At 44.9% G+C, this 22,745-nt stretch overlaps 1 protein-coding gene across 1 annotated transcript in view; it reads left to right on the top strand.

Annotated features, from left to right (window-relative positions):
- The first annotated feature begins 11,054 nt into the window (after positions 1-11,054).
- The window catches only part of MCUB (mitochondrial calcium uniporter dominant negative subunit beta), a 55,574-nt gene continuing 43,883 nt past the window's right edge, over positions 11,055-22,745 (top strand). Inside the window, exon 1 of the mRNA XM_050895797.1 lies at positions 11,055-11,441. Coding sequence (XP_050751754.1) covers positions 11,313-11,441 — 129 coding nt within the window. The 5' untranslated portion in view covers positions 11,055-11,312. The remainder of the gene's footprint in view (positions 11,442-22,745) is intronic.

Below are 22,745 nucleotides of genomic sequence, written 5' to 3' on the forward strand. Positions count from 1 at the left end.
TGTCTGAGTCTCCTTGCAACAGGTCTAACAAGGGTTGCAATTTAGAGGATGTCAGACCTAAGTAGGGCCGGACCCAATTAATTACTCCAGCTAGTTTCTGTACATCATTAAGTGTTTTGACATTTAATGGCAATTGAACTGGCTGTGGCATTACTGTACGTTCTAACACTTTCATGCCCAAATACAGCCATGGTTGTTGACATATTTTTTCTGGGGCAATCACTACCCCTTGGTGCTGCAGTGATTTTTGTGTTTCTGTTTCCATTTCTGCTAGCATCTTTTGCGACGGCGCTGCTAGCAGAATGTCATCCATGTAGTGACAGCAGTATCCCGTTGGAAACCACTCTCTTAACAGGGCTCAAAGCTCTTGCTACAAACCATTGACAAATAGTAGGTGAATTTTTCATACCCTGCGGTAACACTTTCCAATGATACCGTTTGGCAGGTTCACTGTTGTTCACTGAAGGCACTGTAAATGCAAATTTTTCCATATCTTGTTTGGCTAAAGGAATGGTAAAAAACCAATATTTTAAAACCATTACTACAATTTCCCATTGCATTGGAATCATGGTTAGTGAGGGCAACCCAGGCTGCAAGGCCCCTATAGTTGCCATCACCTCATTGATTTTTCTCAAATCATGTAACAAACGCCATTTCCCTGATTTCTTTTTAATCACAAACACCGGGGTATTCCAAGGACTGTGGGAGGTTTCTATGTGTCCTGCATCAACTTGTTCTTTAACTAACAGGTGCAGGGCTGCGAGTTTTTCATAACTAAGGGGCCACTGATCTACCCAGACAGGCTTCTCTGTTACCCACGTCAGTGCCAGTGTGGGTCGTGCCACGCCCTGCAACACAGTGACCCCTACTGAAAATCCGTTGTTATTTTTACCCCCCACTGCCCAAGACAATCTCTCCCCCACAGATTCAACGGTGCTGATGTCACATAGGGTCGGACAGTTGCTTTTTGGCCCTCAGGATTGCTGACAAGGACAGGCTTGGCAGCCATAAAGCTAATGGCAACGCCCCCAAGGCCCATCACTCCCATATTATTTGACACCAGAGGCCAAGCAGGAGGCCAGTCACGTTGAGCAATAATGGTAACATCAGCCCCTGTATCCAGTAATCCCGAAAGACTTATCCGAGAGGGGACTGCATGGTTCATGGCGAGTGAGCAGGTCATCTGCGGCCTCTTGTCTGTGACAGTCTGGGACCAAAAAACAGATGGCTTCCCCGTCGATCCAAAGCCACTGTCTCCATGAACAACTTGCTCTGTCCTAGGAACACAGCTCACAAAAGGCACAAGTTGAGCAAGTCTAGTTCCCTGAGGAATGGTGACCGGTGGCGTTGCTGTGGACACCATAGCACAAATCTGACCCGTGTAATCAGCATCAATTACTCCCACATGTGCCATCAATCCTTGTAGTGTGCTACTTGAGCGTCCTATCAATAAGGCACTTAGTCCATTACCAATTGGTCCCCAGGCATCCAAAGGCACCCGATGAATTTGGCGATCAGAAATTGTTATTGCGTTGGCAGTGGATACATCCATCCCGGCTGATCCGACGGTCTTCCCTGACAATTGGTCACATAAGGTTGAGGGTTGCATTGCTGTTGCATTGCCCCCGCAAAGGGGTTGCCAGGGCTGCAGGGCATTTGTATCTGCGCGCGCCCTTTCGCGCTCTTCCTGCCCTTTCCCTGCAGTGGCTGCCCATTAACATGATACTTTGACCTACACTGTTTAGCAAAATGGCCTTTCTTCCCACAATTGTTGCATGTAACCATCACCGAGCCACTAACTCCTTCCCCTTTTTTGTTTGGACTTCCCATTTTCCCTTTCTGTCCCAAACTATCGGGGCATTGGACTTAATGTGTCCTATCTTTCCGCACCCAAAGCATTTCCGATCTTTCACACGGAGGGCAGCCAGAGCAGTAGCGAGTGCAGCCATTTCATGTTCAACAGAGCCAACCTTAGCACATGCCATAACCATGTCCTCTAGGGACGGATCGCCGGGCAATGCCTCAATAATTTTTTGACAATCCAGGTTGGCATTATCTCTAGCCAGTTGTTTAGTCAGCATGGCTCGGAGACCCGTATCAAACACTTGTTTCTCTATCGCACCTTGCAACTTTTCCACAAACTGTAAAAACGGCTCTCGGGATCCCTGCTTAATTGTTGTATACCTCGCTTTTGGTTCTGCTAATTCCGCTGTGCGAAACAAAGCCTGCATGCCTATGCCCTTACTTGCTCAAGGATCTGAGGGTGCCATTGCGCTTGCGTAGCTGGGTTGCTAAAAACCGACCCGATCCCCATCAACACATCTGAGCCCACAGCATGGCAGGGATGGCCGTCAGGCAACTGCATATTTTGCAGCGCGTGATGATCAGCTAGCTGCCGCCAGATGTTCATAAACACCAGATGTTGTTCTGGCTGAAACATAATTCGAGCTAAATGCTGAAAATCATAGGGCACTAACATTTCCAAATTCAACAACCGTAACAACTGCGTCACCGCCGGAGAATTCGGCCCATATTTGGCCACAGCACTCTGCATATCTTGAATAACTTTCCATGACCAACCTACATGTTGATTAGGCTGATTAGACCCAGGAACAGCGAGCTCCACAGGGGAAGCACTCGGCCACCCCGCTACCCCTGATACAGCTCCTTCTTTTTCTATCGGCAGTCCTAAGGCTTCAGTCAACTCCCAGTTTCCCAATTCCAGGGCTTTTTTTCTTACTTGATCCCAAAACGTACTGCATTACGCAGTTGGACTATAACAGTAGCAGGTGGCAACTCCCATGACCGGGGCAAGGGGGGTCGACACTGCGGTCCTCCTTGCCCCTCTCCCTGCCTTAAAGAGACAGTAGAGGGCTCAACAACACCCCTCAGGGGACCATCATCCTCGTCACTGTCTGGTAAAGGGGGGTACAACTGGTCCTGCGCTTCCTCGTCCGCGGTTTCATTACTACCAGGGGGGTTTACCGGAGAAGGGAGAGGACATGTATCGACTTGAGGATTTGTATATTTTTCTCTCGCCTCCTGCAGCTGCTGCCAGGGTAACTTATAAGGTGGAGAGTGCTCCGCAGCTTTCAGCTGCTCAGAGGGTAGCACATATGTCCCTGCAGGACTCGGCCCCAACAGAGCAGCGTGTTGTGGAGGTTTTTTCTTTGGCCGCATCGCAAGCGGTACTCTCCCCTCTTCCCGATTACTTGACTCACAAGTCTCCTGGGGAGCTTCGATCGCTCCAGTGGAGGCTACAGGGTCAAAGTCCTCTTTTTTCCTCTCCTTATCGCATTCAGCTTTCAAGTCTTTAAGAGTCTCTAAAAGTACTCGCCACACTGTCAATAGATCTGTTGCATCTTTTTCACCTTTAGACAGCATCAAATAACGCTTCCCCAAGGGACCGCCACTTAGTCACACTGAACGCTACAGCAGAGCTCGCTTCAAACCCTCGTTGTCGCCCCCATAATAGCATGTTTTGAAGGTTATTACCAGTCACTTTTAGTCCCTTTTTTTTACTATAAGTATCCACATTGAAAGGACGGCTTCCTCCTCTTTTGAGAGGTTAGTCCCCATTGTCCCGTTCCCAGCGGCTCACCTTCACAGCTGTCTTAACGACCCGGACCACTCTGCAGCCCCGCCGCCGCTCTCAGCTACGCTGGGCTCCGTCTCCACCGCCCCTCGCCCTGCGGTCGCAACTCCTTGTTCGCCGCCTGTTCGTATCACGTCGGGGTCACCAGATGTCGCTGTTGAGACAGACACGACACAAGAGAAGCTCAAGCAGCATTCTTTTCAGCATCCTCTTTATTGTTTTACACAGCTGGCTTTTATATATTTTCGGCATATACGTGTTTCAATATCATTGGCGCTTATTGCATATACACAATCAACCATTGGCCACAGTTGTAAGCGTCAATCCCTATCTCGTCCAAGTTCCTTACCTTGCAGCTTCATGAATTCTTTCAGTTCCTGCAAGTTGTTTACTTTTTTCTTCTTTCTGGGATCTTCACGGGTACACGACAATCTGGTCGAGGTTAACTGCCTCATGCTCCGTCAAGGGATCTGCAGACCCGCCACAGTTTCCCACATCTTGTTACAGTGAACTTTGTTAACAGTAATACCTGGGTCTTTAAATAAGTGTATGTTATAAAAAATAAGTTCTGTTATATGGCTTCCTGGAGAAGTTTAAAAAACAAAACAGAAACAAAACCTGTGAACTATCTTCCCTCCTCAGTGGCAGTTTCCTAAGGTAGCAGAAAGAGTCTTTCAGCTCCTTACTTCAGAGTTTAGGACTTGCCTTAAAAAACAACTGAAAGTAACCAAAATCTTGTAGAAACTGTATGTTGTGGAAAAGGACTGTAGGACTTACTGAAGCAAGAGTTAGGACTTCTAGGAATGTCCTTCAGCTTTAACTTGTGAGTTTTACATGAATCAAATATAAAATGGCTTAGAAGCCAGCCTTTTCTCCAACTAGTTGCCATCTGCCTGCCGGTCCTTCTTCCTTAGCCTAAAACAGTAACAGGGCAGACACATGATATCACCTCAAAGGGAGGGAGAACTGTTACTCAGAGAATATTACCACAAAACCCTTGCACAAATGTGCTCTGCAGAACAGGTGCATGGAGTATAATTTCCTGGGAAGGGAGTGGGGTTGGAATGGATGCTCAGGTCCCTGAATATTTGCATAAAATGGGATGTCAGAATTTTTAGAATGAATATGGCTGTGACTCGTAGAGTTTGTGCTCAGCTCTGGTGTTCATTTGTAATGACTAATGTGAAATGACTTAACAAAACAAAAAGAACCTGTGTATCTAGGTGTGCATGGCTTCTTCTGGTATAATTAATGTTTATGCTTGTTTGAGGAGTCATTTGTTATTGCTATTTGCAGTTTTTGGAATGTAAAGTATTTCTTTATTTCAGTTCCACTCTTTCACCTTGATTCCACAGTCTCTTCCGTGTATTTGAGTGAAGCATGTAGAGCTGTGCATAACTACTACTAACTCGCAGTTACTAGCACTGAGTACTTACGCAGAGGTTTCACTGAGGACCCCTGACCACAAGGATTGCCCTGTGCGGTGTTCTGAACAGTCATTGCTTCCTATCCCACGCTGATGATGTTAAATTTACATGTTCTCACATTTTAAGCCATGAGTCATTCAGAGGTATAGTGTAGGTCATTAAGACTGCCTGAGGGAGGAACACCACTTACATAAATATGGGGTTTCTAAGCTCTTTTTAATACTGCAGGTGCCAAGCTGAAGACTTGAGCTATATCTCTGTGGTGACTGGTGCAAAAGGAGCCAGAGCCTGAAACCAGCAGAAGCTCTGCCCGATGCAGGAGGTGTATCAAGGGAAGAGGGAACAGCTGAACTTTTCCATTGTGCTACTGCTCTCTGATGACAGGTTGTCCTGCCCTGAGCAGGAGCTGGGCCTGGAATGGCTCCAGAATTACGAAACCCTAAATAGGAGGTCTCCACCTATATTTTTCCGGTGTGTTGGTTGTGTATTTCTCCCTGGAGCTGTGGCTCCAGTGGCAGCTTAGGCTGATTTCCCTGCGCAATGGTGCCAAAAGGAGAATCTCTGCCCTGTCCCCACATGCTCCTACTACCTCACTTGTGTCAGCGGCAACAGTCGTGCGACTACTTGTCCTGAGACACAGGTATTCACAACTAGGCAGCCAAATAAACTCTCAGCAAAGCTTCAAAGTATGCTTATGGCATTCACATCGCCCTATATGAACCATTCTTATTGTTTCAGCTGGCTGTTCCTGCAAGGTCCTGAGTGCTCAGCACCTCGAGGGATGGGGAATAGAAACTTCATTTTATCCCCCAGAAAAAGATGTTAGTGATAGGGACCTAGAAACTAGCAGGACTCTTCTCTTTGGGACCATGCACTCCCCCGGGGTTGTAAGGAAGGCTCTTCACTGAAGACCTGCGCTGGTGTTGGTACCTGCGCTGGTGTTGGTACCTGCTGCACAAAGGCCTAATGGGCTGCTAAAATTGTACTGGGAATATGAAATTAAAAACTGATATGCTGCTTCCATAACTAGAACAAACGTAACATTGAACTTGTGACCTTTAATACTAATTAATGTACTCACACAACAGTTTTTGCCATCGGTGCTATTCTAAGTGAATTCCTAATGAGCTGGCCTGTGTTATCATGCTGGGGTCAATTTAAATGTCAAGCTGCAGCCTTTCCCTCTTGGATCAGTTCTTTCTTCATCTGAAACTTTTTGGGAGATAGGCTCTGAACCATATTCTGTGTGCTGATTTCCTGCCCAGTGCAAGCCATGTTTGTGTGTGCAATCCCAACCTGAATAATAGCTTCTGCTTAGCTGTGATAGTTTTTTGAGACTTTTGTGTCTACCAAGTGATCCTATGTGTCATTCCTGTATTAAGTTCCTAAATGGAATAATTATTTTTGTAAGAATTTATACTTACAGTGCATCAAAGATAAATCTACAAGCAAGGGAAAGCATACAAGAAAGTCTAAGCAAACAAGGAGACACAGTAAAAAGTCTCAGAAGAGGGAGGAAAAAATGATGACTGTGGATGATGCAACCTCCCTATAATCGCGACTCAGGTCTCTGCTCTACTGACTTAATGCTCCAGTGCAATTTAGACAGCCTGGCAACTCTGTAGTAAGAGTGTAATTTACGATCCTCCGCCTAGTCTAAGCACTTCTCATTCCGTGAGTAACCATTTATCTCTGTAATTGGAGTCCAGGTCTTTTCCCATGTGGCGTCATGCCTTCCAGCAGTTTATTTAGGAAATCTTACGGGCATGATCCACTGCTCCACAGAAAATACAGAGCTTTTGTCTATGTTCTATGTGAGTCGGTGATAGGTCTCATCTCACTCTTCCTTTACTAGAGCAGGAGGATTGGTATAGCAGAGCTAACATTTTTCAGGGAGCTCTTATTCTATAGTTTGAAGAGAGATTTTTGCTCTCTGTGCACTGGGAGGGAACGTAGTTTTCCTTGGTGAAAAAGTTTGTCTTTACATTGAATGACCACAGTGCTGTTACCATGTCCAGAAGGAGCAGAAGAACTTTATATGCTCCCCTCTTCATGAAAACATAGGAGTTTGGGTTTCATCCTTGTGACTTTTGGGAAAATTCAGGCTGTTTACTAATGAATTGTAATGGCCTTACCTGGAATTCTGCATGCAAGGCTCGAGATCTTAGCTCATATTTGCTGCTGAAGAGGAGAGATTTTGCAGCAGCTTCTCATCACCAGATGCGAGATAAGTCTTTCAGTAGAGACATAGGTTTTGGAAGATGTTTCACGTAATTTTATTCCATTCCATTGTATTTTCTGTTTTGAACTGTAGTATCCAATACTTGAAAGAAAAACCTCCAGCTGTTGGTTTTCAGGTAAGATACATTGGAAAGTTTTGTTCCAGGGGGATGCTGGAAGTGGGAGGAGGAAATCCTGCTTACTGAAGGAGGACGGCATAGAACTGCTTTAGGGGGAGAGCTTCAAGCTATCTGCTGTGGGTTTGGTATTGTTGTACAGATGGGGACTTGGAGTTTTGTCATCAGGTTTTTCCTACTCTCTCTCCCTTACCCTCCAACTCTGGAAAGGTACCCGTGAACAAACAAGGAAGCATTGAAAGAACTGTGATGAAGGAAACAAGACAGAGGATGAGGAAAAGGGCTCTGGCTTCCCTGTAATCATGACTGAGGTTACATCTAAGCATATTTGTTTCCTTGAGTGATGGGAACATCATCCTATAATTGGGGTCCTGATTCATTTTGTCATCAGACTCCAATAGCTGGGTAATGAAGATGATCACCCAGATGGGTAATTAGGCTGTGTGCCTTCCCCTTCTGAACATATTTGGAATATGATGCACAGCACCTTCGGTCACATTCCTCCCTGTGGTGAGGGTAGAGATCTCTGCTCTTGCAGTTTTGTGCCTCTGGCAATCCAGTTGGTGAGACATGTCTGGAGTTAGGGTGCTCTACTAGAGCTTGATATTTTCCCCAGGGAAAAAGTTTTTAATTCAGAAGATCATCTGTGTCCTTCTGTCCTACCTCAAAGTTTGTTTTGGTTTTTTTTACCTCGACAAAGATTTGAAACGAATGCCCTGAGATTTATGAGACACGCCCTTCGCCACTTGGAAACACCGTGGCCAGGGTCCCTCTTATTCCCCCTTACTTTCATGCTTCCCTAGAACCTTATCTGGTTTTATTTTAGTAAATAGTTTCCTCTTTAAAACATGTCCCTGAGAATATGACTTGAAACATAAGTCTCAAGTCTGTAGTAATCTGCTTGTTTTCCTGTATTGGTTTTGCGTGGCAAGGTTTTGGTAGCGGGGGGGGGCTATAGGGGCGGCTTCTGTGAGAAGCTGCTAGAAGCTTCCCCTATGTCCAATAAAGTTAATGCCAGCGGGTTCCAAGATGGACCCGCCGCTGGCCAAGGCTGAGACAATCAGCAACAGTGGTAGTGCCTCTGTGATAACACATTTAAGAAAGGGAAAAGAAGTCACAGGGGAGTAGCAGTTGCAGCCAGAGAGAGAGGAGTGAGAATATGTGAGAGGAACAACTCTGCAGACACCAAGGTCAGTGAAGAAGGAGGGGGAGGAGGTGCTCCAGGCGCCGGAGCAGAAATTCCCCTGCAGCCCGTGGTGAAGACCATGGTGAGGCAGGCTGTCCCCCTGCAGCCCGTGGAGGTCCACGGTGGAGCAGATATCCACCTGCAGCCTGTGGAGGACCCCATGCCAGAGCAGGTGGATGTCCGAAGGACGCTGTGACCCCGTGGGAAGCCCACGCTGGAGCAGGCTCCTGGCAGGACCTGTGGACCCATGGAGAGAGGAGCCCACGCTGGAGCAGGTTTGCTGGCAGGACTTGTGACCCTGTGGGGGACCCACGCTGGAGCAGTCTGTTCCTGAAGGACTGCACCCCGTGGAAGGGACCCACGCTGGAGCAGTTCGTGAAGAACTCCAGCCTGTGGGAAGGATTCATGTTGGAGAAGTTCATGGAGGACTGTCTCCCGGGGGAAGGACCCCACGCTGGAGCAGGGGAAGAGTGTGAGGAGTCCTCCCCCTGAGGAGGAAGGAGCAGCAGAAACAACGTGTGATGAACCGACCCAAACCCCCATTCCCCGTCCCCCTGTGCCACTTGGGGGGGGAGGAGGTAGAGAAAATCAGGAGTAAAGTTTAGCCCAGGAGGAAGGGAGGGGTGGGGGGAAGGTGTTTTAAGATTTGGGTTTATTTCTCATTATCCTGCTCTGATTTGACTAGTAATAAATTAAACTAATTTTTCCCCAAGTCGAGTCTGTTTTGGCCGTGACGGTAATTGGTGAGTGATCTCCCTGTCCTTATCTCGACCCATAAGGTCATATTGAAGTATGATTTGAAAAAAACTGAGTTACAGTGAACAGTGAGTACTTACAGTGGAAATTGTAAGACAAAAAACATGTTGCTCAGCCAACAAAGCAGGAGTTGCCTCATGAGGCAATTGGAAAGTTGTGAAAGGTAAATGTAGGATAGGTTTTTCAAAGAGTCAAAGTCAACTTTTTAAACTTGGCAGTGATGCAAGGCCCAACTAGTAAAATGTTCTCTTGTTTCTCCTGGCCTGTAGATAAAAACGTGAGTCTTGATTCCCAGTCCCCTGCAGAAGCTAACATCCACAAGTTGCTGTGAGCGGCAGTGCTTCTTTGCTCCTTATTGACCTTTTAAAACAAAGCAGAGAAAATAAGTGTAGCACTGAACAATCACCGAACCTAAATGATCTCTTTTCTAGTCCTGACACTGATTTTTCCTCCCAAAGAAGATAATTTTGATTAAACCATCACTATGGGGTGGGAGTATAAAAAAAAAAAAGCCAGCTGCCGTGACCTAGTTACCTCTGCTTGATGAAACCATAAATATTCTATCTTAAATTAATATACTTAACTCTTTAATCCTTTATTTCACCTTCAGCAACTTCATAGATCTTAGTATAATTTACTTAATAAGGTACATAAGTCCAGAAATTAACTCTTACTTTGGCTAAAGGAAAATTACTCCAATAAAATTTGGGGAATTTTTGCTATGATAAATATTAATTGTGATTGTCACAAGTTACCACCTTTGGGAGTCTCTGCCTGTTAACAGTGCAGCTTCTCTTCTGCTGCTGTTGCCTGGGACCATACTTGCTTTAATAGATTGCAGTGACCCTGAAAGGGGAATGAATGGCTCCATGATCTTAGCTGCATAAGGTTTCCCTTCCAGAGCTTGGAAGATGGACACAGGTGGGGTCTTATTTAGTCGCCCAGAGCCATCAAGCATGCAATCAGTTGTGGAGTTTTTCCATGATAGTGACACCCTTAGATTTGCAGCAGCCCAATTTCTATGATCCTTTTGTCATCATCGGGTTGGTTTTGTGCAGCATTGCTTTGGAGGAACATCATAAAGGGCAGAGAAAGCAGGGGAATATAACACTTTCCTGTAGGTTTCCCTGATGCAGTGCCATGGGTCTGATGCGCTTCAGTGGTTTGTACTGAACATGAAAACTTGTCTTTGTGGGCATAGAGATTCTGTGGGATAAGGTGATGTCAAACAAATGACTGACTAGAGAAGGGTTAAGCCTTGCTAATTGCTCTGCTGCTGTAAACAGAACTTTCTTGTAAAATAACGAACTCCAAGAGTGTTTTTCTTTTGTGCTTTGCTGTTCAATTCTGTGCTACGAGAATGTGTATTCCACTGAAACACTGGGGGTAGCGGTAGTCCAGTTCCTCAAAAAAGGCAATACTCAGCTACAGAAAAGGCAGGTGTTCAGGTAAGACGTTTATGATTACCTCAATCTCATTTATAAATATAGTTATTGAAATCCGTTTTCAATTGCAAGAAGAAGAAAGATGCAGAAGAGGGGGGACAGCACCTCTATACAAAGGGCGGTGGGTTGCGCCCAGCTGAGCCAGGGCGAGGGCCAGGCGGAGCCGCCGCCTCGCCTGCAGCTCACCGTTGCTGCCACGGTAACGGCTCCCAGCCGGGCTGCGGGGCGCCTGGCCCGGCACCGGCCGGCCGGCCGGCCGGACACCCGCGCATCCGCTGCTCGGCCCCGCCTGGGCCGGGCATCGCCCCGTCAAGCGGGACGGAGGGAGCTGCGCAGCCCAACCCAACCCAGCCCCTCCTCGGCGGCTGACGGGAAGGAGAAGAGGAAGAACATACAAAACCATCCCGACCGCCGGAGGAGACGCTCTGCGCTTCGGCTCGCCCACGCCCGGCGTGGCAGCCAGCGCCGCCTGCCCCGAGCCGGGCCGCGGCGGAGCGCGACCGGAGGCAGCCCGGTCCCCGCCGGAGGAGGAGGAGGTCCAGGACGATGCTGGCGGGGCTGGGGCGGGCGGTGCGGAGCGGCTGGCCGCCGGGCAAGCGGCAGCCCCCGGTGCTGCTGGGCGGCCGGGCAGCACGGGGCAGGCGGGATGGCTGCCCGCCACCCTCAGCGCCTCAGGTAAGACGGGGAGCGGGGAAGCGGGCGAGGTTCACCACGGGACGGCGGCGGGCAGAGGCGGAACTCCCCCTCGCGGCTGCTGGCGCCTCGCCTGCCTTCCCCCCGGCGGCGAGGCGCCCCGGCCGCCGGCGGGGCCGCCCTGAGGCGTGTCGGGGCTCGGCACGGCGGAGGGGGCGCAGAAGGACAAAACTTGGGGGAAGTTCGGCACGGGCGCGGTGTTACCCTGGCCGGGCTGGAGCCGGAGGGGCTCCGGGGATCCGCCGCGGGGCTGTCCCGCTGCTGCCTCGCTTCCCCGGGGCCTGGGGAGGGGGGAGGCTGCGGGACGGGCCCCCGGGGCGCCGCTGCCTGGCGAGAGGCGCGGTGACTCACGGGCGGGGCGGCCGTCGGCGGGGAGGAGCCGATGTAACGGCCGCGGGTGGCGGTTTGGGGACAGCCGTAGCGTGCAGCGTAGCCGCCCGGCGGGCCGGGCCGGGCTGCGGGGGCTAGGGGCTCGCTGCCGGGGGCCTCTGTACGCCTCCGTCCTCACAACTTCGTGAGTAATTTTTCAGGCGTTGTGTTGATTTTCCGACTCCGAGCTGGTTGGAGCGTAATAGGTGAATCGCGGGCTGCTGGTGTAAAGTGCGAGAAATAAAATGGCAGCGCAAAAAAAAGTTTTCTTTACAGGCTTTTGTGGAACTGCCTTGTACATATAAACATAATGAACTCCATCTGCTTCTGAGCTTCTCTTGGCTTTAAGAAGTCTCAGAGATCCTATGAGTAGGAAGGATGAAGGAAAACATAAAAGCACAATGACTTTAAAAATCTAAACATTTAAAAGATCTGCTGGGACGTGGGACAGTGCGGTTATAGAGACCTGAGCGACTGCCTGCTGGGAGAGGAGACAGTGTAGTCCTTGATTGTTGTTTTTAAAATAGAGATGCTATGTATGCTTGCGAACATTGCTGTGATGAAACACGACAAAACCCCGTCCCTGCGTCCGGGGCCCATCATAGCAAGGAAGTCACTGGGGTGTGTGGTGACATCCACAGAAGGAAGCCCAGGGCGCTCTGGGCTTCTTAGTGAGCAGCTTCCACAACTGGGGTCTTGAAACCTGTGGTAGCAGTTGGAATTGAGGAGTTGTGCAGAATGAACTCTGTACTTTTCGCTAAGAATTTTTGCACAAACTATTCAAAAACCCTTTTACAAATTCCATGATATTAGTTTGCACCATCTCTGTTAATGTGAATGTCCCTTCTTTGCTATGTCATGCGTGTATATGAGGATATTTAAGAAGGGAATTTAAAAAAATAGACTTAGCCTCCTTAATCTTTTAAGGTTCAAACGCAGTGTGCTAAAAACATCTTGCACCTCACTGAGAGCATTTACACTGTCATTCAGTACACACTGATATTACATATTCAGTTTGCCACCTCTTAACTTCTCCAGGGTGCTGCTTTGCAGACGAGCTTCGTGCTTTTCTGAGGCTCTAAAATGAGACTGAAAGCTGATAAAGCTTCAAGAAGAGACACCAAAAAGGAGAGGAGGAGGAGGAGGAAAAGCTCTTGCTTTGGCAGTGGTGCCATTATAAGAAAGAGCAGAAAAATGATCAGCCCTGTCACTTCGTGGGATGGAACATGATAGTGACGTGACTCAGGAATTAAATTCTACACTGAATAGGTTGAGGAGATGGATGTTGTAATGTTGAGGAAAATTCTAATTGGGAAAAGTGTTTAATGCAAGATTTTGTTTAAGTGGAAATTTTTGGAATAATATACTTTTTATATATGCAATCCATAGTTCTAGTTTTTCTACAGAGTTGCTAGCATGATAGGTAATGAAGCATGTTTACTGATTTTCCCCTTCCTGTTTTCATCTTTGGTGAAAATAAAAAATGTCACAATTGTTATTGCCGTTGTTTGGCTCTTTAGATTTTGATGTAATGCAGAAGGTCAGATTATGTACATCTTGCCCAGTGCAAATGCTGTTGTGATTGATTTTTTTTTTTTCCACCGGTATTTTCTGTTCTGTCCTTTTTTCGTTATCATTGCTATTGTGTGTTGCTAGCTCTGCTGTTTGCCATTGCTATTTGGGTGAACAAATATTTTGCCTCTAGCTCTGGGAGGAAAGGTTGGAGTGCTTGTGCAGGGCCGAGGAAAGCAGGGCTTGGTCGCTTGTTGCCTTTGCGCTTAGTGCGCGGTGTGGTGCCATCGCGGGCCACGTTCTCCAGCTTGTTTCATGCTGTGTTTGGTGAAGGGAATCAGTTTGCCCAAATACCGTTTGGGGCATTGACTGTAGGTTTCCGTTTGTAAAGCTGGAGGTGATACTTCAGTGGCCGCGCAGGGTTGTAGTACATGTACTTAGTCATCACATACTGCGCGATATTAAAGTATTATTGTGTTGACGGGCAGGTGTGTAAGTACACAGTGTATTTGTGTGCTGTGTTTTCAGCTAACAAATACACTGCTGTGCCGACAAACGAGCCATTATTGCAATGGCTAATTTGCTGTCATTTTTGTGTAAAAGCAGGGATTACTCTCCTAAAGAGCTGTATCCTTAATTGTTAGCTTCTCAGCTCTGCTTTTAGACAAAATCCACAACTCTTCTGATGGCTGTGATTAGCTGCTTTGCCTTCCGAGTGATGCTTACACAAATTCCTCTTCGTTTTGTAAAGTTGAGTTTTTTGTTATATGTGTTTTTTTGTATTAATTTTTTTTTTTTAAGTGGTTAGTGCTTAGGCAGACACTTAGTTTGAAAAACTAAGTGAAGCATGTTATATTGTGTTCTTTGGACAGGCTTTCTTATTATACATAATTTTGTTCCTGAAAGGGTGCAGTTCGTTTAGCTAGAGTCCCAGATTTGTAATGCTGCAGTTATTTTGCATGTGGTGAAACGTAAAGGTTGCCAGCTCTTTTGCTTCCTCTTCACTTGCACGTTTTAACTCCCACAGCTCTTACTGAGGGAAATGCCCTGCTTGCACTGCTCTCCAGGAGAAAAAGCTCCCCTCACCATATCACAGTGGAAAACAGATGTGTTAACACAGAATCAAAGCTTAAAATTGCTGGGGTTTTTTGTGTACTCATAAACCTTCTAAGCCAGGAAACATTGAAAGGACTGGATTTAATATTTTTTTTTTCTTTTTAGATGATCCTAGTTAGTTTCTCTATAGTGCTGAATTTGACTGGTCTAAAATTGTGTTGCTTTTTGTGGCCGTTTGTATATGTGAGATTCCCAGTTTGGTCCATACTATGGAGATCTGTACCAGCATGCCTACATCACTTGGGATGGGCAGCAACTGTGGAAAATGAAGCCTGGGTTATGCAGTTTCTCTTAGCTTAAAACCAGGTTTCTTTGCAGTTGCAGAGCCCCGTGCTAGCTAAAACTGTTTCTATCCTGTATGAAGATGCTGGAATGGTGACATTTCTCCTGCAAAAGGCAGGGCTTGCTTTGAAAAAGTATGAGTGAGGGAACTGAAAGGGGAAAACTTTAGTTTTTTCAAAATGTGAGTTTATTTAACATCATTAATTCAGAATGCATTCAACTTTTTTGTGCAAAGTTCTCTTAAAATTGTGCCTCTGGAATACATTGACGAGGGGAAAGATTGTGCGTAAGCTGGCAAGATCAAATTGCAAAGGCTTCTGTGAAAAACATTACAGATTTGTTTTCTTCCTTGGTTAGGATATTACATACGGTTGTTGCTGAGGGAATTTTCTTCCTAGTTGCAAATTGCAGCCAGTAGGAGAGGCATTGGTTTTGTTTATCTGCAGAAAGCAGAGTAGGGAAGGTTTTATTTTTGTTTGTTTGGGTTTTTTTGTCAGTTCGCGGTGTCATCCGTATCTGTCAAAAATGTTTCTTTTAATGCTTTCAGCTAATAAGTTGTTGAATGCCCAGTTCCTCAGACTGGCTTGAACTTTTTTCCTGTCCTTCCTGTTAGTTTTTATAATTATTCTTCTTACTCCCAAATTACCATTATGCTCCCAGCGTTACACCTATCCAGTTTTATACAGTCTTATAAGCAAGGATCTAAATATGTCCTAGTAGCCATAGGATAACTGGAAAAGTGTTTTTTTCATTTGAGTTTTTTATTTTGCCCCTTTCTCTTTTGCACATACCGTGCTGTCAGGATTTCTAAGGTACTCTGTCAAAGCAGCAACCCCAGGACATCCCAGGCAGCTACAGAGAAGTGAATTATAATTGAGTGTCATGTGCAGCTGAATATTTCACATAAATGTGGTTTAAGTCCCTGCTTTGTATTTTCAGCCTACTCAGGTCCTTTGGAAATTGAGATCTAATTGAAGCCAAGAACTGGGAGTAATTTGTGGCCGCTGGGCCTGTTTTTCCCTGTCTTTCGTTCCCTTTCAAAGCCTTGCACAACAAAAGTTAGCTTGTTGATCCAAGTCTTGTTTTCTAAACAGAAACCTTGTGCTTATACTGGTGTATGTCAATAGAAACATACAGCCCACTAAACTGTTTATGGAAGTACTGTTCACTCTTACAAATACTAATTTCTAAATGCCTTAAAAAAGCCATTTAGAAGATCTCTGGCGCTTGCTGTAGGAAATGTGCCTGTCTCAGCAAGTTCGTTTATTTGCCTTTGATACTGTGTCTGTGCCAGAATGACAGGATGGCATTGGGAATGGCTGCTAGCCATTTGCTGTTGTCTCTTCTCATCTGGCAGCTGGCTACGTTTTCTCTGATAAATACGCTTTTGGGGAGAGATGTAATATATAGCACAGAAATTCATCATCCTTTGTACTTTTACACATGTTCTCATATACTGCTCTTCTGTGTCTTCTCTATTTGGTAACTCAGATTCTGTAGTAACTCAGTGGGGTGTGAGATACGCTTGTATGTGCATGTATAATTACCTGCAAAACACTCATTTTCTTAGAGGTTTAGGAAATTTCTGATAACCAGCCTCACTCAGTGTTTGAAACTGGCATTAACAGTGTGACTTACCAAAATTGTTGGTGGTTTTTTCCAACAGGGCAGATGACAGAAAAGCAGCAAATTGGGATATGTAGATCAAATCAGCTCTCCTTGCATAGACTATTAGGATGCTTTTTTGCATACTCTGAGTAAGTGTCAGTAGATGCGTGTCTTTGGTGTTTGTGTGAATATGGTGATTGCTAAGAAAGGAAATGAAAATCAGCTCCTGCAAGGCTGGAAAGAGTGCAGTCGTGCTCTTCAGGATCACAGGCTTAAAGAAGTTGGAGCTTTTGTGTGCTAAGTAGAGGCTGTGTGGTACTGCAGAAAATGTAAAGAAACCCTAAAAGTGAAATGCTGGTCTAACATTACTGTCTGTAGCAGAACCTATATAATATTTTAGTAAACTTCCCGAATAGCTTTCTCGTATGTGATATAGGAGTAATAGGCTGTGCTTCCTGAAGGTTGGGAAGTACATTACTCCAAATATATGCAACAGGCTTATCATAAAGGAAAATAAAAAATTACATGACTTCCTGTCGATAACTGTAGCAACATTGTTTATTTATTTTATATATTTTTTAAATTTAAAATGGGGATAGGAATAGTCATACCATGAATTGATGCCTGTATTGGATGCTCTATGGTTAATAAAGTAGATGACAGAAAATGATGCTGTGATTTCATTTGAAGTAGATGCTGTGGTCATACAAACAGTGCTGTAAGTGTGAGTAATTTTTTTGTTGCTCTGCTCATGAGATGAAGAACATCTAAGTCTGGCACTGTTCCTTCTAGCACACTGGGCAAGGCCTTTACTCTCAGGTTTTGTGTACCTGTAAAAAGACTAATACTAAACCTCTAGAGGATGTCTGAGAAAATTGCTTTGCAAGCGTCCTAAATACTCTGAAGATTTACCACAAATCACTGAAGTGCTGAGTACTTAATGCTGTTTACAAACCTAGTGCATGTTTTAAGAATATGAGTCTCTTCTGATGATGTGGGGTTTTTTTTTTTCTTTTTACATTTTTGTGTTTTAAAATCATGTTTTAAAGCTTACAGGGCAAAAATGTAGACCCTATTCTAGAGCTTATAATATCTTAATTTCTGAAGGGGTGGGAGAGGAAGGAAAGGGCAATACAGATTTTTTTTGTTGGTTGGTTTTTGGTTTTTTGTTTTCTTGTGGTGAGGACTTCACCTTCTGAAGTCCTTACACAGTAAGATTTTTGGCATCGGAGAGGAAGCAAACAGTACACCTGTTCTCAACATCTAGTTAAACATTAAATTCTTGATTTTTCCCCCCTTCCCCTTGAGGGGAAATGAGCTGCAGGAAGATGAATGGAATAGCTGGGCTTGAGCTAGGCTTGCTTTCTCTAGGATCATCTTCACCCTGACGGCATACTTGCAAGTCAGCAGCAAAGGTGAATTTCTCATTGGATTGCTCATTGGCGGGGGGATTCCTACAGCCAGGTGAGAAGGCAGTAAGTTCTTCTGAGCCCAGAGGTGTTTCACAGTCAATTCTGGCCCTTGTTATAATATGATGTTAATTAAGTGTCTGTTAACTGATGTTAACATCAGCTCTTGCTCTGGATTGGTTTCTGTTCTCTGTTGCTGTTTTCCAGAAAGATGAAAGGGAGAGACAGGTTCTTTGTGTTGCTGCCTTGTCCTCTGTCTTGCTGTCAAGATATTGAGTAATAACTTGGTGATTAGGTTTGCGTGGGGAAGAGGTGGCTTTTTATAAGGTCACTTCTGCCACTCTTATGACTGCTCACTGTGTCGTTTCTGGTATCCCAAGCTAATCTGAGGAGCCCAATGAATGATTAAATTAAGCTGTTTGTTCTGTGAACTTGTGTAGGGAGGCTAGGAGGAGGACAGTTTTCAGGCCTGCAAGTTATTTGCTGCGACTTTTTCCATCCTCAGCTGACGCATGAGTCCTGGATCATCCTGAAATTACATCCAATGCAGGTATTCTTACGTGCTGTCCCCAGTGTACTTTGTGTTTGCCAGTCAGGCTGCTCTTTAATTCCTGTGATATGTGGAGAGTGGCTTGGTCTATAAAAGTACTGCTGTACACCCATTTGTAACTGATACAACGTATGAGGAATCCATGGCGTGATCATGGTGAGGATAGATGGCTTATGGGGAATGCTTGACCCAAAGTCTGTGGCCCCCAAGTCTTGGGAAAGTGCGGATCTAGATTCTGAAGGTCAGGTCCATCACTAGTAAAATAAATCTCTCATGTTAGAATGACTCTATTTACTGTAACACAACAGCTGAAGAAGGGAATAGAAGTTAAAAATGAACATTGGTCGGCTGCCTGCCTACTGAACATGGTGACTTCTGTAGTCCATAAACTAATTTTCCTTCATCCAAGGGGAGCTGGCTGGGGTAAGCAGCCTACTACTCTGTGCGGAACTGTCAGATGTCAGCAGTCGGTGCGTGGATGAACAAAAACCTTTGTGCTTGTGTGATGATGACTAGCAAGCACAACCTTCCCTTACTGGTGAGGAAACATTCAGTAGTCCCTCAGACTGAAATGGAAAAAAGATGTTTACTGTAAAAATGGGATATTTATACCTTTTAAAAGCTGCATTTATCATGATGAGCACAGGCAGTGCATCTTCAAAAGGACAGAAAAGTTGAGGACATGATACACAGGCAAGATATAATTTACTTTTTTTTTTTTACTTCAGATAAACAATTTTGAAGCAATTATCTTCACATTTACCGTCTGGTCATTTTAGATCAAAATTACTTCAGTCTTCACATTCTAGTCAGATGGAGAGAAATGAATTGTCGTCTTTTAAGAAATGTTTTGTTTATCTGCAAAGTAGGCAGCAATTTCGTCTTCCCAGTATCTCCCCATTGGTACTTAAAAGTATAGTAAGACACCATGAAGTTGATTTAGAGCTCACAAAAGCATCTTTAAATGTCTTGTATGTTTGCCAGAGTGGAGGAAAAATTACATTGCTCTTCTTCCTGGCAAATCAAACTTCGTGTATCACGAGGACATCACTTTGGTCGGAGTGCCATGATGGGGAAAAGATGAGTGCTCTCCATGTGCAGTGCAGTCGCCTGTTTTACCTGAGCTGTTCACAGAACAACATTCCTATGGTTTTGTTTGAGGTTTCTTTTTTCTAGGGCCTGACCTGACCTTCTCTGTGCCTTCTCATGCAAACTATTCGTTATTTATATTCTGTACTTGCTTTTTGAACCAGCCTCTCTCTGCCTGTGACAGCACAGCTGTGAACATATTCCATCGTGCTATCTGTGGAAGAAAGACTTTTTTTATAAAACATATCCCTCACCTTTACGTGTTTGTTCTAAATAGAAGTATAAAGGTGCCAGGCCCTTGAGATGCAGCAGCACCTACACTGCTAGGGACCTCTGTGGCCCCAGCTGCTCTTCATCCGGCCCCTCTAGGCTGGAGTCCCTCATATGAGACATGGTCGCAACAGGGTTCCTGATCCAAGGAGCAAACCTAACACAAACGTGGGTTTGCAGTTGGGGTTTTGCCTCTGAGGGTTGCAGTGGCAGGGGCGGAGGGAGGGTTGGTGTGGCGGTGGGCTAATTGCCAGGCTGAGCTAGATAGAAGCTGGGTGCTGAAGTGATGATTCAGCTGGGAGTGTGGCAGAGATTTTTGGCTAGCCTGGGGTATTTGGTTGAATCGGTGTGTTAGCAAATCATCAAGTTTGAAGTTAATTGCAATAAATTAAGATGGATTAAACTGTCTAAAAGTGTTTGAGAAGATGGGAAACCGACTGCATAACCACAAGCTTCCCAGCTCCTTTTCTGCAGGTACTGTCTGTCCCTGCCTTCTCTTAGACAAGGAAAGAAGCTGAAAGAACTGTTTGCAAACAGTAAAATGGAAAAAATTACAAAAATATAAGCCCAGTGGAAGAAATACATCTGTAATAAAATAAATACTATGTGAGAAGTTGAAGTTAATGGTCTTGCTGTCCTGAATGCTGTACTCAAGGCTAGCAATTCTGAATCAGCTGAGTGTTAGAAGTCAAGGATCTTGATCAGTGGCTCAGGTAAACACTTGATGCTGTTAACGTAGATAAAATAGTTGAAACTTAAAGGCAGTCATCTTTCACAACTATATCATAAGAGCTGTGTATCTGATTTGTATATCTTACGTGTTTTAAGTAAAACGGATACCTGTGAAATAGCAAGGTTAGGAGTTTATCTTAGCTTCTCAGTGGATCAGCTTCAATTTACCAGCCCTTTCCCCCCCGCCCCCTTTCCTGCAGCTTTTCAGAATTTTAAAATTCTGGATAAAACTACCAGGAAGTTGGTTGTTAACAACTCACCAGCTTCTTAAAAGACGACAACAGTTTTTAAAGTTTACACTGAGCTCATGAATTGACAGAACTGAGGGAGATTAATTCCCCAGCTCTGTAAATAACACTGTTTTTTCAGAGCACTACTTATGCTAATATTTTTAACTAAAGGCAGGAAGTCTCTTAAATTTGTGGAGGGAGGGAATGGAGACACAGCAATCGGTGATCTTGAGCAATCTGTTTTCTTCTGCTGCCAGAGGCGAGAGGGTGAGCGTGTCTCTTCTGCCTTCCTCTGTTTTGATTTGACTGCTGGATGGCCCCGAACTATGTTTAAACAGGAAAACTGAATCAAGTCCTTGGAGCTCTTTTGTGAGGAGCCCTACACTGTATCTATGTTAGATGGGACTTTGCTTTTAGTTTACACCTTCCCTTTTAATCTTACATGCTGCTAGTGATATCCTGGATTCTTATTAGCGCCTTCTCAAAGGCTGCTTTTAAATGAGTCCTGAACTATTCAGGCATCATGTTACCTGTGTTTGTGGCACACCTTTTGGCAGTTTGCTTGTTGGCTTGGAAAAGTTTTTGAAGCCATAATGTGTTCCCTATAATATCCCAAAGGGTAAGCCTTGCTGAAGGTGCAACACAAGGAGACAGCGAAGGTTCAGAATGGGGAGGTTCCTGGGGATTTTGGCCTTGGTTGACTTGGGAGGTGACCTGCTGCAGGATGAGTTGCAACTCATTTAAACCAAGAAAAGTCTGACAAAAATCTTGAGACAAGATTCCTGCCAGAATGTATTCCTAGGCATTGGCACCACAGCGGTATCTTTTATCTTGCAGTCAGTTCTGACTGGTACAGCTTCTCAGCTAGCTGCAATAGCTTTCAGTCAAAAGCAGTTTCTTGTAAGGCAGGTAACACTATTTTTTGCAGAGCTGGAGCTAGTCCCAATTTAATGTGCAGGCACTGAAATTTCTGCACTTGAGTTTTCTTCCACTTTTTTCTCATTTTAATCTGATGGTTGTGAGAGCATTCTCCAGTATTCTGTATTGTAATAATTTTAAATAACATTATTTATCTGAAGCCATAAAGTTTGACATCCTATAGGATATGAAACTATAGTTCATATTTAGGTCTTTGTGCTTTAGTCAGAAGCCAAAGGTGTGTACTCAGTGTTTGTAGCCTTTCTGGTGTAATAAAATCAGGCATGCTTAGAAGATTGCAGTTTGAAGGTTGAAGTTTCAGGCTTAGTCTTGCAGTGCCCTGTGACTGTAAGCACACTGGAAACGTGACTGAGCTGGAGTAATTTAAAGAGACATCAAATAGCCCAGGCCCTAAAACTGAATTATAGCTGTTAAACCATGCGTGTTCCTTGGACTACCGACGCCAAGCTGTTCCTCATGGCAGTGGAAGTGTAACATGAGTATATTTTGCCATAGATCAGACCCTGATATGATTTCAGTCTCAGCAAACCATCATAGTGGTGCCATTCTTCAGCATTTCATAATGCTGTACATACTGTAGCTTGTTTCTTTGTGAGTTGGTTACCTTTCCTTCTCCAATGGCTGTGTTACTTTTCTCATGAACAGGGATGTAACTGTCTTTGGAGATTCCCCTGAGCCAGCAGATGAAAGCTGTAATCTCATTGGCGTTCAAATATAAATACAGTTTTGGGGTGTTGGGAAGTAAGATCTTATAACCATGCACTCTACCACTAACAATTATAGCACATCTTGTCTTATTTGGCATTAACTATCAGTAGTTAATAGTTTTCTTGACATATTACAAAAGCTTTTTGCAAGTTACGAATGCAATAACTAATGCAAGAAGTAACTGCATAAAGTTACATGATAAGGTAGATGCTATCAAAAGTTATTAACACGCTTAAACAAAAATGCTGATGTTGATTGTTCATATGCTGCTAAAAATTTTTAATGTTGTATAATATTTAGAATTCAAACCTTTAGATACTGCTATTGGCCTTTGTGGTGTTCCTAATAGTTTCTAGATTTTGGATGAGGCTCTGCAATGGTGGGTCAGCCTGTTGTGTAATCCCATGACTCAAGGACTTGAGCTTCAAGAAAAATACACAACACCTCGTGGCAGCAGTCAGACCAGCGAGAT

This window comes from Gymnogyps californianus, chromosome 4 (genome assembly GCF_018139145.2).
Source record: "Gymnogyps californianus isolate 813 chromosome 4, ASM1813914v2, whole genome shotgun sequence".
Lineage (NCBI taxonomy): Eukaryota > Metazoa > Chordata > Aves > Accipitriformes > Cathartidae > Gymnogyps > Gymnogyps californianus.